At 42.0% G+C, this 17,030-nt stretch overlaps 2 protein-coding genes across 4 annotated transcripts in view; both read left to right on the forward strand.

Moving 5' to 3' along the window:
- The window catches only part of LOC144043041 (phosphatase and actin regulator 1-like), a 61,646-nt gene extending 54,294 nt beyond the window's left edge, over positions 1-7,352 (forward strand). For all 3 annotated transcript variants that reach the window (XM_077556247.1, XM_077556248.1, XM_077556246.1), the window contains exons 10-12: positions 889-1,033; positions 3,291-3,363; positions 5,665-7,352. In XM_077556247.1, the coding sequence (XP_077412373.1) occupies positions 889-1,033; positions 3,291-3,363; positions 5,665-5,680 (234 nt within the window). In that variant the 3' untranslated portion in view covers positions 5,681-7,352. The remainder of the gene's footprint in view (positions 1-888; positions 1,034-3,290; positions 3,364-5,664) is intronic.
- A 498-nt stretch (positions 7,353-7,850) lies between these two features.
- Positions 7,851-17,030, forward strand: part of phlpp1 (PH domain and leucine rich repeat protein phosphatase 1) — a 71,979-nt gene continuing 62,799 nt past the window's right edge. Inside the window, exon 1 of the mRNA XM_077555898.1 lies at positions 7,851-10,154. Within this exon, the coding sequence (XP_077412024.1) occupies positions 8,630-10,154 (1,525 nt within the window). The 5' untranslated portion in view covers positions 7,851-8,629. The remainder of the gene's footprint in view (positions 10,155-17,030) is intronic.

Genomic DNA, 17,030 nt, shown 5'->3' on the forward strand with positions numbered 1-17,030 from the left:
TTCCAATAGTCACCTGGTATTTGCCTGTTAAGTAAATAATTGCCGTGTGTTGTTTCACTTTTGAGGCATGCAAAGTGTACCACTTTTGTATGAAAGACCAAAAATGCCAAAATTTAAGAATGAATAAATGTGGGAAAAAATATATAATTCAATATAATGTATATAATATATATTTTTTGTTTTTATTTCCATTTATATTTTTTTATTTAATTTAGTGCTGTCACAAAATTATCGCATTAATCATAAATTAACGCAGATTAATCGCACTATTAATTTTGACCACAGATTATCCTTTAGCGTGACAGCGGATGGCTAAATTTAAGGTAGCACAGGTTGTTTGAGCAATAAACATCATTTCATGCATTAAAGTAAAGCATTTAATGAATGTTTGCGTATCACATTTAGAATATTTGTTCATGTCAAAATATCGGGGTCATTTTTTTCCATTTTAAATTATGCAAGTAATTAACTGATTAGAAAAAGAGGAGGATGAGTGTGGATCCAAATATTTTTTTTAATATGTCCTCATAACATTAAATGTCAAAAGAATGAACACATAACCGGTGCTCTTCAAATTTGGCGGGAATTCTTTTTTTTAATGAAGCAATTAATTGTGATTAATCAAAATTCTAAAATGTGATTAATCTGATTAAAAAATGTAATTTGACAGCTCTAATTAAATTTTTGGATTATATTTTTATATCTGTTTTTATCCTCACATTTTATTCATTCATGTATTTATTTTGGCATTTTTGGACATTTGACGCCGCAAAAGGATTGAATTGCAGTTTTGCAGCACACCACAATAATAAACATTGTCAAATCTCTGACAGCACGACTGCCTTTTGTGAAGGTGACATGTTTTTGAAGCAGCTGTTGTCGTTGTAGCTGAGCCAGAGGCCCACCGTAGAGGAGCTGAGACAGGCCAAAATCCTCATCCGATTCAGTGACTACGTGGAGGTCTCGGACGCCCAGGACTACGACCGGCGGGCAGATAAACCCTGGACCCGGCTCACCGCGGCTGACAAGGCCAGTAGTGCTTCCTGCTTCAAATATTATCAATGTTTTCCCACATTTTAAAATTGTAACTTCACAGGTGTTTAATCACTCGTCCGTGATGTGATTTTGTCAAAATACACTTTACACCCTAGTTGTCTGAAATGTGCTTGTTTTCAGATTCCATTTTCAGATATAGGTAGATAACGGAAGAATTTCCTGGTAGTGTTGTTTCCGACTCGACACTCCTGGGAGTAAAACGCCCCGAAGCAAGCGCTCCCGTTCCGCCTCTCGCCTTCCTCTTTTTTTTTTTTTCTTTTTTTTTTTTGGGCTTGTGAGTCTTTTAAGCACGCAAGATCACACCTGAGGACCACTCGTGGAAATCACGGGGGCTCTGACTGTTTTGATTACGCAATAGCTCCCCTTACGTAAGGGAGTAATCGGACAAAGCGGAGCCGCGGGACGGCGAGCTGCCGACATGTCTACTTCCCGCTTCCAACATCAAAGGCGTAATATAATATAACTGAATATCTTGCCTTCCTCTTTAAGGAACTTGCTGCTTTATAATAACATAAAAGATAATAATGTCATTCCTCCTCAATTTTGATGACTTTTTCCTAAAGTGACCCAAAATACAGAAAATGAAAACTATCATTCTTTTGTACAGGTGCTACAAAGTTTGTGTACACTTCGGCTGTTATGTTCCAGGTCAAATTTCAGCCATGTCTACTAAAATACAAATAAAATAATAAGTAAAAATAGTGGTCATTGTTGGATTTAATTTGAACTCAAACTGTAAAAATGTACAATTTGTAGCTTGTAGTTTGTGAGTTTTTTTTCTTTCTTTGTTGGATGTTAGTAACAGTGTTCAAAAGAGAGCTTGAAGCATTCCTGAAAACTATCTGCGTTTCCACCACATTGGCACAGGTTCTAGCAGAAACCTATACCTGTTGTTTTTTATAGGGTCATCATGAGGGAATCTCAAAACAGTAAAAGAGTCCAAGCCATTCATAAATTTAATTTGATAGGATAGTGGATTTTAGTACACAGGTTCCTGCCCAAATGTGCACCTGTTGCTCATAAAGGTCACAAGGGAATCTCAGTAAAAAAAAAATTTTTTTAAAAGTCTGTCATTTATGTGTGTATTTTTATGGGACAGTGTTCACGGGGAATCAAAAAAACATTTTTACAGGTTGCCACAGAAAACGGGCACCTGTTTGAGGCCTAATGGGAGAACCTTGTGAAAGAGTAAAACTGCATACGAATGAGCAAATATAAGAAACATAAGTCACATCGTCACCCACTTAATTTACTGTAATGACTTCAGGCATATTTTCGCTTTTTTTTTTTGTTGCCCCACTTTTTCGTGTTTTCTGAAAAAAAAAAAGTAATAGGATAAGCAAATGACTTTTAATGAACATGAACTTGCCTGAACTTCCACAGAAAGAGTAATCCCTGTAGCACGCTATAATGTAATTTTCCTGAAAATGTAATAAAATTTGCACTTAACTTGAATGATCAAGAATTTAATAAAAAAAACAATATAGTTTCACTAATTATGTAATTTAAAAAAATATTGATAATTTCATTTGAAAACTTTTATTCACTTTCTGAAACACTCTTAAGATGTTGTAAAATGGTATACCATGCTCTGTCTAATAGGAAAGTAGTACACTGATAGAAGTGACGCTACCCAGACTAGAGGTCATGATCACTAATTGAATGGCATCACTATCAAATGTATGCTTATGTGTGATTTAAATCTAAAAAGTACATATTAATAAAATTTATAAAATGACACACTGAATTGATCAGATAAATGGTATGCAGGCATCACACTGCCCCCTGTTGAAACTCTTCCTGCACTACAGTCTTGGAAAAAATGTGTTTTTTCTTCCCATTTGATGCGCCCTGCAAAGAGTAAATATTCCAGCAAATAAATATTCATGCTTGCTTGTGTATTATTATTATTATTATTATTAATATGTGCTCATTTTCAGGGGGTTGCCACAATATCAGGGCAGAGCAAAAATGACTTGGAAGAGAAAGCTAGTTTTATTTTTCATGATGAATATTATTAATGCAATCAACTACAGGCTGGATTTACATGACAGGCTTAAGTGCCCAATTTTTCATGCAATTTCATATCTATCGCTTAAAAATTGCAGTGTAAATCCAGCCTGACAATCTTCCAGTTTTTCAGTGTACTCAATGGATATTTGCTACCAAACAAGAAAAGCTTTGCTGTGGGTGTTAATTGTCCGTTTTTTTGTTTGTTTTTCCAATCCAGGCAGCTATTCGAAAGGAGCTCAACGACTTCAAGAGCAACGAGATGGAAGTACACGAGTCGAGTCGTCATTTAACCAGGTAAAGTCGCGTCTCTCTGCAATTAAGTAATTAAAGGCCTCCTCAAATAAACACCTTACTTTAAACACAAGGTATCTCTGCATTTTTATAACTTAATGCCTCCTGAAATACGTTGCTTCAAATAGATGCCTGATACTCTACAGTTAGGTATCAACATTTCCACCTCCAATAAACATTACTTCCAGAAGACTTCTTAAATAAACACCTTCAAATCTCTACTCTATTTTCTTAACTAAATGCCTTCTCAAATAAAGCCCTCATTTCAAGTAGATGCCAGATAGTCTTTGCAGATGATGAGCTTGATGCCTCTTAAATAAACACCATACTTCAAATATACACTTTGTACTCTGCACACTTCAGTAACTACCGGTAAAATGCCTTTTCAGATTAACCAACGAATTAATGAAGTCTTTGGAGTTGAGGAATTTAACAAACACCTTACTTCAAAGAAGCCAGTTACATAACTAAATGCTGAGCGCCTCCTCAAATAAATGTTTGGTATTTTCTACAGTTGAATATCCAATTTCCTCCTCAAATTAACCGTACGCAAATAGAAACCTGATACTCTCTGCCGTTAACTGATTTCCTCATTTACTGCCATAAATAAATTTGAACTATTTCTATTAGTTTAACGTTTTTTCTACTTTTGTTAACAAGAATAAGAAAACCTAGAATTTTGTTTATTGTACATTTAGAACAGACGTAAAATTTGTGATTAATCGTGAGTTAACTAGTGAAGTCATGTGATTAATTACAATTAACGCCCATGATTTTTTTTATAATCTTTTATTCTTTTCTTTTTTTTAAGACAAAAAGAAAAGATTATTAAAAATTAGGGGCATCGGGCAATTATTATTAGTAATCGTAATTAATTGCATGACTTCACTAGTTAACTCACGATTAATCACAAATTTTATATCTGTTTGAAATGTACAACTTTTTTTCCCTAATTTTTCATACTCTTAACTAAAGTTAAAAAAAAAAAAGTTAAACTAGTAGAAATAGTTACAATTTTTGGACGGCAGTGAATGAGTTTTAAACATCTTATTTCAGAGATGCCTGATTCAATCTGCAGTCAATGAAATCCCTTCTTAAATGCAGTGAATGTGCAACTTGAAGTAGATGCCAGGCACCCTCTGCTGTTCATTAACTTAATGCCTCCCCAAATAAAAACCTTCCTCTGAAGACACCCGGCTTGCTGGCATGAATCAAATACCTCCTTAAATAAGCCCACACGTACTCCAGATAAACACTTGGTGGTACTCCACAATTGACTAAATACCCCCTCAAAATAAATACCTGACGTAAAGTAGATGACGGATCATCTACGTACTACTCAAATAAATGCCCTAATTCAAATAAAATACAAAAAAAAAATACTCTGTAATCAAGTAAATGGACAGAGAGGGGGCTTGCCCAACATTTAGTGGGATGTGATTCCAAAGAGAGGTTACCTGTAATGTTTCTTGTTTGCTTTAATAATCAAACAGACAACAACACTGTGAATAGCGGCTAATTATTTACGTTAAATTAATTTAAATTTAATATTATAATGTATATTTTTTGTAATTTTTAATTTAAAACAGTAATTACAATTATTAGTAATCATTACAAGTATTAGATTAAAAAACACACACATTAGAAGTATGTAAATACAAATAAAAGCAATTCTATCAAAAATATTACACCAAAAATACAAATCAGTCAAAAATACAATTACGTCAGACAAAAAAAAACGGACAAATATATGAGGAAGGAAATCAGACAAAAACATGCAATATTCTATGCTGCAAAAATATTACACTATAATATTATAATATTCACTGAAAATACACAGTAGAAAAAAAAACATTTTAATGAATTAAAAAACAAGAATAAATTGTTTTGCAAAAACTTGCTTCAATCATTGATTGAATAACGTTTGTTTGGTTCGACGTTTGGATCGTATCCATTCCTTTTGCCGACCCGGAAGTAAACAAAAAGAGGGATTGTGGGCTATATGTGTGCTAACCAGTGCCGTAAAATGCACGGTTAACTTTAACAATGCCGTTAACTAACAGCGTGACTAGCCATGTTTTGAACAACGCATATTTAACGGTGGGTTCAAAATGTAACCGGTGGTTAAAATAACCGAGAATTGAAAACAACCGGGCCCTGGTATTTATTTGCATTTAAGTAACTCACTACAAGAATACATGTTAGATTTGCATGCAGCATACACTGGTTGGAGATGTGCTAGCAAAGCCTTAGGGTGATGAAATGTGTTGAAATATATATATATATATTTTTTTTCCTTTTTAGGTTTCACCGACCATAGTAGACCATCGCTGTGTCAAGCAGTGCTGCAGGGGTAGAACCTTAAGTGCTGGACAGTCAAACGGTGCCCGTTTTCGTCAATAAGGCCATGTCTTCTGAAATGCCTTTTCCCCTCCCCCCCACTACCAAAACCCCAGACGAATAAGTCGGTACTACACCCACTAATTAGCCCACCCGCTGTAGTAGCACATCAGTTAAGTCAACACCCCCCCCCCCCTCCTCCATTTTGCGGAATGATGTCATCCAAACGTCTCCACTCTGAGCTCTCAGGCAGGCGCTCAGTTGTCTGACAGAACATTCATTCACCGGCAGATTTGTCACAATGCTTCTTCTTCAAGACCACGACGTCGTCCCCCAACGGAGCTCCTGAGGGAGCAACTGTGCGGGTTTCATCCATCTTGTACCGCATTGGCGGGGAGGGATGTCATGTCACGATGTGCAATATTTGATTTGGTTGAGATGCTTTAGGGCCCTCTAGAGTTTGATCCGCAGTTGTGTTCTTCCCATGTTAGTGTACTGTACCGACAATGTCGTCATCCAAGTCGCTTACTGTGAATCCCGAGGAGTTGCTCTCTCCAAATGTACATTTTGTTTATATTGAACAAATCACAAATCAGATTTCCTTCACTTGTCAGAATTGTGTACATTTTATGTAAAAACAAAAAAAATGCATCTGACAGATGTGCGTATGTTTTATATTATTTCAATTTTTTATGTTTTTTTGGGGGGTGTTGTAGAGGCCTCAGTGTACATGTCCCTGCTCTTTGGGTGGAAGTATTTTGGAATTAATACCAAGAGCAAGACTCATTGCAGTGTTTTCTTTTTATATTAGTATTTATGCCTCATGACCTGCGTTTTATTGTACACTTTGCTTTCTTTTTACAAGCAATAGCATTTGCTGTTTAAGGGTTGAACAACACGCCACCCAGTCATTTTTTCTTTTCAGTGCTTGTATAAAAACTTATTTTTTTTAAGTGTACTACATCAGGATGAAGTTTCCTGCTGTCATCGCCGCTGAGCCAATTAGATATCTGCCTCAATACAAATTGAACATAGCATGGTGACAATTCTGGACAAGAAGTGGATTTTAATGGACTGATTTTCAAAATTTTAACTCAAATCGTTTGCACTGTCGCTCAAACTTTATGGAAACTTAATGTTTTTGTCTTTTTTTCTGTATTGCATTGAATTAAGATGTGAATTGTATGTCAGGTGCGGGAAATATAGTAAGTCTTCTCCTTCGGAGAATGATTTCAAGCGGAGTGGCTTGCATGGATGTTGTATTCATTTGGAGCACAAATCAGTTCATGTAAGAGTTTCACCAAGTCAACCAGCCTCACTGATGTCGAAAATGTGGGCATTCCCCCCGACCGTTTTTGTTATTATTGTAAATTCAACACAATAGGAATGATCTAAACACTCCACTTTTGACTGTCTGTGTGACAATCAAGAAAACACAAGCTGCCAGGACATGCATGAGGATTTCCATTTCGCCCGATTTGAAAAAAGGAAGGAAAATGAACTCCGTAATAACTTTTTTCCTTCTCAAATTGGAACAGCTCAATAGATTTTAAAATGTTTTTTTCCCACACCACCAACACCCACACTTTTGGAATACAGAATGCCATGTAAAGGATACAATAATGCCAATTAAAATCTCATTTCTGAATGCATTTCCATTTTGTGCGTCTTTTTTTTTTTTTTTTCCTTACAGAGATGACAAATTCTGCCATAGCTTTCTATTATAAGTGGGGTACAAACATGCAACAATTGGGCATTATGTGATAAATAGTGGGCAACCATCCGATTATCAGACGTATAAAATATCCTGAGTGATTATCCTGTAATGTATCTAAATTGAACAACATCATGTATCAAGCTCACCTTGATACCATCCACTTAACCATTAGTATTATATTTCTTATCCTCCAAGCACAGTAGTACTAAAAAAATAAATTGCCTGCATCACCGCACAACTATTCCAAACTAATCAGTCCGATAATATGACTATAATAGTAACCTCGTAAATATTGTAACGTACGTTAGTGAAACATCATTCCTTATTTCCAGTACCGCCTCCCTGTCTGTGGGATCGCTGTGGCCCACAGATATGAATATAAATTCCCTTTTCATCCTCAAGAGGGCGGGAAACGCCATGAAATGAACGAGCGGTGAGCTGAAGCGGTATGAAATGGCGTCCCGAAGGCAATTTATTTGCCTCGACACTTTACAGAAATGCCGCTAAGCCTTCTTTCATCAACCGCAGCGGATTTTACAACTTTATCAGCAGACACCAGAGTAGGGCCGTCGTCTCTTTAACGTCACTTATGTTCAACAGATGTCAGTCGTTGATTATATACGTAGCTAAACGGAGCTAAGCTAAACCAACGGTTAACATCTACCGAAGAGATTTCAACGTCGCCTTCCGCTAGCCGCCTCACGTGATCCAAAGCTGAGATAATGGGACATGTAGTTTTCAAGCATTTCCTTCTAAGGCGGATAGAAGGGGTGCGCGAGCTGATGCAATACACATCCCAGAGTGCACCGCGTTGTTGTGGAGCAACGCCATCTTGACTCCTCATGAATATACATCAGGAGGTATTTGCGTAGGAGGTCGGCCGACGTTCATTGCATATTCGAGCAGTGTATTTTGGTCCAAGCGGGACGCGCAGTCAGGTCTCCGCCCTGATATGTCCCTCCGCGCCCTGCCTCCTCTTTCCCAGCGACTTTAATCGGTAAAATGTTCCCTCGGAACTACGGAGGAGACAGCGACAGGAGAAAGAAAAGGCGAGGAGCGAATGACGAGTAGTGGAGCAAGTGACCGACGCCGCCCGTTTGGCGGGTATTCACCACTGTGGGAACGTACGCTGGCTTTTAAATGTAGACGCGGACGGCGGAACCAAGTGCGCACCGTTATTTATTCCGAGCGGGGGACTTCTCACTGGCAGCGATGGAGAGTGTGCAGGCTGCAGCTGACGATGGAGGCAAGTTAACGAAGAAGCCCAGCGGAGTGTCCAGCGGCCGGCGGACTCCAGCGGACGGCGGCGGACATCTAGCTCCCTCCTCCGCAGACGCAAAGAACGGCAACGGTGTTCCCCACGCGAGCCGGATCGCGGCATTGAACGGCCGAGGCTTAACCGGTAACTCGGGCTCCCTGCTGCTAAGACGCAGGCGCTTGAAGCGGAACCTCAGCGCCGCCACGGCCGCGTCCGGCGCCGCCTCCTCTTCCTCCTCCTCCTCCTCGGCTGTCACGGCCGCCTGCGGTGGTGCCAAAATGAGCTCGGCCCTGTCCTCTGCGTCTCTGCACACCCGGAGTCTGGACCGCAAGACCCTGCTCAAGCACCGGCAGAACATGCAGCTGCAGCCCGCCGACCGCGAGTGGGTGAGAGCCGACCTCCACCGAGGCGCCATTCACATCTACGACAGACTGACGTCCTCGTCTCCCAGGCCGGTTCTCTGCACCGCCGACACCACGGCCGGCGAGGTCGCGATCCGCCTCGGCAAACTCTGCGGCAAGTCCAGCTCTGTCATGCGCATTTTTAGCAAAGATAACCCTAAGATGGACCAAAACGGCAACTGCAGCGTCAAGTACGAGTACTACAACCTGTGCAAAGTCAGCGAAGACCCCGGTATCAAATATGACCACTTGGCTGGCCTGGAACCCTCAGATTTAGGAGGTCACCCCGGTGACAAGATGAGACTGCTGCTCATGACCAATGCAGATGAGAGGCAACAGGATGGAAAACTTTTCAGTCCTGAGTCAGAGTCCCAAGACAACATAATATGCTCTCTGTCAGACTTAAACTTGAACTCCAACATGGATACCCCTAACGACGACGACTCTGAGCACAGGAACGGGACGGACAGCTACGGACTCAATTCTGGCTCTGACGTGGAGAGCAGCGCTTTCGACGACCTGAGCTCCGGGGCCCGGCTCAGCGAGCACAGGGACTCCCTCAGCGATGACATGATTCTCGGCACGGACGCGTCCATCCTCAGCCCATCGTTCGACAGCGCCACCGAGGGCCACGACATGTACGGCAGCTCTTCGGATGAGCTGGAGCTGGACTGCCCGGCATCCGGCGCTAGCCTGGATCCCATCTCCAACGGTGTCGGCTACAAGCAGTGCAGCAACGTCCGTCTTAATGACGTGGCCAACGGCCTGCCCACGAGCAGCAGTGTCGGCTCTTTGTCTAGAGACAGCTCGACAGGTAACACACCTGACATCCAGGACGCAGACTGCAATGCTGGCAAATCTGCACTGACCTCTGGCCACGGCGGAGGCTCCTCAGAGGAATCCAGCCCCACGCTGTATGTTCAGCTGCATGGCGAAGCAGTCAGGAGGCTTAGCCCAGATGAGAGGCCCCTGCAGATCCAGAATGACTTTCTCTTTAAGCTTGGATTTAAAGACCCTTGGAGAGTTCAAGAGGAAGGGCTTAACACAGAAATGGGCTCCCTGCTACGTTTCTATGCAGGTATGTTATTTTTCATTTGTTGAATGTTGTTGCAGCCGTGCAGTGTTGCGTGAGCATGTTGGCTTCTTTCCCCAATGCTCACACAGACAAGAGGTAAAAGTACATGGTGGCCACTATTAATGTAGGATCGCCCCTTCTCTGGGTATTTTGGCTTCATACCACAGTCCAAAAACATGCTTGTGAGGTGTATTGAAAATTTTCAATTTTCCATTAATTTGAATATAAATTGTGTTTTTGTGCCCCGTGGCTGACTGGCGAGCAATCCAGGATGCATTGCAACTTTTGCCCGAAGTGAACTGGGATTCTTTTTAGAGGTAGATTATTAGTTGTCAAGGAGGCCGATAGCCAATATTTCTATAATTGGCGTCAACATTTTCCAAAATACAGACTCCAACTCTTTGTTGATTTTTTTAAAGCAAATATTGAAGGAACATTTTTTAAAATTTGAATTTAAAAAATAATAATCTTAGTCAATAGATATTTGTTTTAAATTGTAACAGTTCAGTGACCTCCCATGGTTGTCTTATGCCAGCCGTTTTCAGAAAAGGGATGCCGCCAGTGCCAGCCGATTTAAGCATTTTGACTGATCTTTCAAGGTCCACAGAAAATGTTGTGTTTGGACTATGGAAACACACATACTACCAAATGAAAGATTGAACTCTCATCTTTCATCAGCAAAAAATAGTTTGTTTCTACCTTATTCCGTTCTTCAGTAATCAACAATAGAAAATGGTTACTTTCACCGAAATGCTCTGTTTTCAAACAAAAAGCGGAGAAAAAGAGCTTTTTGTGAAACGATGTTATTTCATGCACTCTAGTGAATTGTACACTTCTTTTTGTCCATGAATGATGCCACAAACACCTAAATAGTGCTTTACTTCTGTAATACACCACCACCAACAATGAAAAAGTGTTTTTAGTTTGCAAAATACGTTTATTTCCATTCAACAGTGTAACAATTTGACAAAACAATTTCGCTAACTATTTACAAATGTGTGCAACTGTGGTACTATTTACAATTATGTGGATGTTTCAAATACAGTTTTTCTTTTTGTAACGCTCTCCTGCGTGCAAGGAGAGGGAGCAGGGTTTGCACAACAGATTACTTTCACTTTCCATTGTCCGTTTCGCGTGCAGACGGCCTTTTTTTCCGGGGAATAGCAAGTAGCAGACTGTACCCACTCCTCCGATGAATATGCATTGGACTCGGGGCACTCTTCGTCGTCCGATTGAACGTCCGCCTGAGCGTCCGCCTGAGCGTGTTCGGTTGTGCTCCGCGTTTTCCGGTGTTGGCATCGCTCGCCCGTGAACCTTTTATGACGTCGTCATAGCCGCCGCGTCCACGCTTCCAACTTCGCCGTCAACCTCGGAGTCACCATGATCATCATCATCGATGATGATCATCGTCGTCATCAATGTGCTCTTTATAGCGCTGGTCGATGCTTTTCGTCTTTGAAAAAAACGGCTCGACCGTGAGCTGCTTGCAAACCGGTCGCCATTATGGCTTCTTCAGCCAATGTCCCCTCAACACTCTAGCCCCGCCTCACGTCTTCTGCTGACGCCTACCCAATCTTGTCAAAAGAGAGTCATCGCTGCCCTCTAGGGGCCAAAAATAGTCATTAGGCACAACAGTCTTGCTGGAAACTTTCACCACAGATGCGGAAAGGTTCCCCGTTTCAAAATTTTTTTTAAAAAAAATTGGATGACGTCATTTAACGTCATTAGCAGCCCTCCGTAGGTTTTTACTTGACGTCTTTTAACGTCAGTGGCAGTGAAAGAGTTAAAAAGCAAAATAAAAACAATAAGCTCCCTATTGTTTTCTACAGTAAATAAAGTTTCCCCAAATTTCTGAAATGTTTTTTTTTTTTTTTTAATGGTCTTAGTTTTAAGTTAAAAAAGAAAGTTGTTCCCATCGCTTACAAAAGTTAACTGAAAATTTATATAAATAGTTCCCGGGAGTGAAGTTTTAAATTTTATTTACTATCATCGGCTGTCAGATTTATATAAAAGGATGATGCCGATATTGGTTAAAATGCTGATTATCGGCCCATGCCAGGATCAGACGCTTTCACGGGCCTCGTGTAGCTCAATCCATGTTTTCAGTTAAAGTAGGAGCAAATCGGGAGTCTTTGAAATATCTGTGTCTTTATTGTTGTTTGTGTTGTTTCTTCCGGGCCTCGGGCGCCTTTGTCAGACCACAGCCGCACACTGCGCTCCCATGGACACGCATGACATCACCACAAAGCCGCCGCCGCCACAACTTATGGCGCTCCGACACGGGCGCCCTGTTCCAGCTTTCGCCCCATTATCATCCCTCCATGAAAAGGCTGAATGCCTTTGTGGTTGGATGGAGAGTAGGGAGGGGTGGGAGCAGCATGGCCGGGAGGATCTGAAACTCGCTCTGTGGACTCTGTGGTCATTGAGATGCTGCGCAGGGCCTGTCCCACTGGCCTGCAGCGGCGCAACTGTCACAGTAACTAACTTCCTGCCAAGCCGGGTTAACGTGCTGTTGCACAGCTCTGGAAGTCTTCCCAATGCCACAGTGTCCAGTCACTGATGGCGCTTTGGGGTGTGAAATGGGGGCGGTGGGTGGCAACCGAGACGATCCAACGCTCTCTAGCTTCCTGTTCTGAACCGGATGTCGTCAAACGTGACATTGACAGTGGCCGCATGCACCTCTGCGTTGTCTGTTCTCAGTCATGAGCACTAGGGGTGGGAACCTCTGGGTACCTCACGGTACAATATGCGATACAAGGCTCACGGTAATGATTATCTCACGATATGACGATGCCGCGGTTATCGACATATTGGTCGGGTAATAAATCCACGATAATCTATGATAAAACTACTCAAGACATAAATTGATGTTTTTTCAATGAGAAAATAGTTTCTTTTTGTACCATCACTCAAACAAAATATTAAAACTGGTGTCTTCTTCACAGCGAGTACTTAAGTATATATATATTTTAAATAAATACAAATGTCTTCTTAACTCTTTTACTGCCAAAGACGTTAAATGACGTTCTGCAAAAACCTACGAAGGAGCGCCAAAGACGTTAAAAGACGTCCACCCGTTTTTTAATAATTTTTTTTTGAAACGGGTGCAGGGAAGCCTTGCGGAGCTGTGCTGAAAGTTTCAAGCAGGTCTAGTGAGCCTAATGACTATTTTTGGCCCCTAGAGGGCAGCGATGACTCTCTTTTGACAAGATCGGGTGGGCGTCAGCAGAAGACATGAGGCGGGGCTAGAGTGTTGACGGGACAATGGCTGAAGAAGCCATAATGGCGGTTGCAAGCAGCTCACGCTAGAGCCGTTTTTTTCAAAGACGAAAAGCATCGACCAACGATAAAGAGCACATTGATGACGACGATGATCATCATCGATGATGATGATGATGATGGTGACTCCGTGGTTGGAAGCATTGACGCGGCAGTAGAATACGTTAGATGGAGGAGGAAGCGGACAATGTTGCAAGCAGCTCACAGTTGGGAATTTTCAACGCTAAAGAGCACATTGATGACGACGATGATCCTCATCGATGATGATGATGGTGACTCCGAGGTTGACGCCGAAGTTGCAAGCGTTGACGCGGCGGCTATGACGACGTTATAAAGGTTCACGGGCTAGCGATGCTGACACCGGAAAACGCGGAGCACAACCGACCACGCTCAGGCGGACGTTCAATCGGACGATTAAGAGTGCCCCGAGTCCAATGCATATTCATCGGAGGAGTGTGTACAGTCTGCTACTTGCTATTTATTCCTCGGAAAAAAAGGCCGCCAAGAAAGTGTTACGTCTGCACGCGAAACGGACAATGAAAGTGAAAGTAATCTGTTGTGCGAATCCTGCTCCCTCTCCTTGCACGCAGGAGAGCGTTGCAAAAAGAAAAACTGTATTTGAAACATCCACATAATTGTAAGTAGTACCACAGTTGCACACATTTGTAAATAGTTTGCGAAATTGTTTTGTCAAATTGTTACACTGTTGAATGGAAATAAACGTATTTTGCAAACTAAAAACACTTTTTCATTGTTGGTGAAAGCGTTTTACAGAAGTAAAGCACAGTTTAGGTGTTTGTGGCATCATTCATGGACAAAAAGAAGTGTACAATTCACTAGAGTGCATGAAATAATATCGTTTCACAAAAAGCTCTTTTTCTCCGTTTTTTGTTTCAAAACAGAGCATTTCGGTGAAACTAACCATTTTCTATTGTTGATTACTGAAGAACGGAATAAGATAGAAACAAACTATTTTTTGCTGATGAAAGATGCGAGTTGAATCTTTCATTTGGTAGTATGTGTGTTTCCATAGTCCAAACACAACATTTTCTGTGGACCTTGAAAGATCAGTCAAAATGCTTAAATCGGCTGGCACTGGCGACATCCCGTTTCTGAAAACGTCTGGCAGTCAAAGAGTTAATATTCCTCAGAAATTGTGTGCTTCAACAAGTCGAACCATAAAATATGTTTTAAAATGTTACGTATGCAAAACTGAGTCAGTTGCTGTACAGATAATAAATGTCTTACACAAGTAAAAGTAAGCTCATGAGTCTTCTTCGCCTGAAGACTTCCATACATTTCCCCGCCACTCTTATGAGGCGCTCCCCCTAGAGGCCTGCCAGGTAATTGCTCAATAAGTAATGAACAATGGAGCCGTTATAGTGGCTGTATATTAACTACAAGTATCAATAATAAATCGGGAGACAAAGTATCACGATTTATTGCGATATCGATATATCGTCACACTCCTAATGAGCACACACACACACACATGACCCGTCACTTGACGTCATGCTTTTTATGTAACCAACTTGCCGTTATGGCTGTCAGAATTTCTTCACTGTGCCTCAGTCGTTGTATTGTTGCGAGTTTCATTGCATGCATCCCCCCTCGGTCTTGTGACTGTAACATCTCAGGATACAGGGATTTCTTTCCAGCTACATGTGAGAGTGAACTACTCACTTTGCTCCCCATCCAATGTCGTGGCCGCCATGTGTGAATTATGACCTGGTTTTCATAGTTTTATGCTATCGGGTGGTCACCAGTCTTAATGTTAGTTGTTGTACTGTTTGGTTAAAAGAGATATATTATGCACTACTTTTCAAACGGTTCCCAATTGGTTTCATTCCGTACCTGTGACATGCCTCTATTGAAATATCGCAAAGGTAAGGAGTTACAGACGACTTTAAATGCTTTGCTGTTTTTAATCTCGCTGAAATGAGCCAACTTGAGGTCGCAGTCCATTTGAGGGATGGTCTGCGAACTGCGAAGCACCCGCAAGAGTGGATTGTGTTCTTCCTTGTGGGGGCAGAACCATCACCGCCACCAAATTACTTACCAAATTTCCAGTGTAAAAAATGGTTAGCTGTACCGTAATAATAACTGTTCCCTACTATCCCGAGAAACCAACTACTGGAGATTAGTGTGGAATTGGGCGGATATAGACACTAGTAGTCTCCAGCAGGAACAGAATGGGAAGAACCTACAATTTATATTGTGATGGCTGGTTGCCCTTTGATTTTGGCCGATCATGTCAGCATACAGAAGTGTACATCACATTCTTCAAATGTTAGCGCAGCACTCTGTCACGCTGGTAGAATGTCATTGACAAGCCGTAGCTGATGCAGTTATCTATCCTCATCAGGCCTACACGCACAAGATCAAGATTTATTGTGACACTTGGTGGAAACACAAGAGTCTAGTTTGAGTGTTGATAGTGTCCAAAGGCAGGTAGTGTCCATGTACAGTGAGCGCCATGTCGACAAGGTGCAGTAGCAGCAGCAGCAGCGGCCTTCAAATAAAAAGAAAAACCCCATGCCGTTCTAAGGGCGATGCCTTCACGTCCCATGTGAGACGGCTTAGCCTCGGTCACCTGAGTGCTCACTAAAGCAACCCCTCCCTCCTCCCCACTCAACACCAAGGCGACGGCACTGCACACAAGGCCTTAAAGCTCATTCAGCCTAGCGTGGAGGGACACCGAATAGCACTTTGATACGCGCACAGACCGGCGCCCTGTCTGAAGGAGGAACGCCGCGCGGTGCCCCCGCGTGACATCTGCCGTGCTTTTTCGCATGTTGCTCTGTTGAAAGCATGTGCGGAATGTACACCGGCTTCTGGAGAATGTCAAGCACGCTTACTGTGTAGAAAGTGTAGTGAGGGGGTGTCATGCCATTCTTACACATGTTGAGCTGGCTTTGACTGCTTGTTCGGGCCAGATAGTGGAGACAGTCAGCCTCAGCTGACTTTCTGGCAGACTCTCAGACGCAGCTGCCGCAACTGTAGTCCTCGGCCACACTGAAGGCTTCCTTGTCTGCGAAGACCTTTGATACAGGAAGTCCAGTATCTATTGTATTATGGCCCAATAAAAGTACTGTCCATTTTTCCCCCCCAAGCTGGATCCGACTTTGCTTGACACGTTTTACGTTGTATAATTGGACACATTAGCCATACCAAAGAGCAGGTTGACCTCGAAAAGGGCGTGGACAGGTCAGGCTTTGCTGCATGACCAGAGGAGGGAGCTGGCTTTTTTGCTCTGATGAAACACACAAACGCAAACATGTGCATGTATAGAGGGCCGCCCCGGATCAAAGAGCCGCTGTCCTCTTTGGCAGGCTGACGAGTGATCCGCTCAGAGCGGCCCACACAGGAGCCTCTTGTAGTGCCTCGCCTACTGTGTTATTAGGACTGAAGCGCAGGGGACAGGAACGTCCGCTCGGATAAATGTTTGTACATCGATGCTTGGTGTTCACGTCTGCTGAAGAATTAAGGTAGTTTCACAAGAGCCACTTGGGTTTGTTTTTGTTGGGTTTGGTTGATGTGGTGAGAAAATGAAAGCAGAAGTGTCAAAACCAGGTCCAGAAAATAAACACAATTTGGCTT

This window comes from Vanacampus margaritifer, chromosome 2 (genome assembly GCF_051991255.1).
Source record: "Vanacampus margaritifer isolate UIUO_Vmar chromosome 2, RoL_Vmar_1.0, whole genome shotgun sequence".
Lineage (NCBI taxonomy): Eukaryota > Metazoa > Chordata > Actinopteri > Syngnathiformes > Syngnathidae > Vanacampus > Vanacampus margaritifer.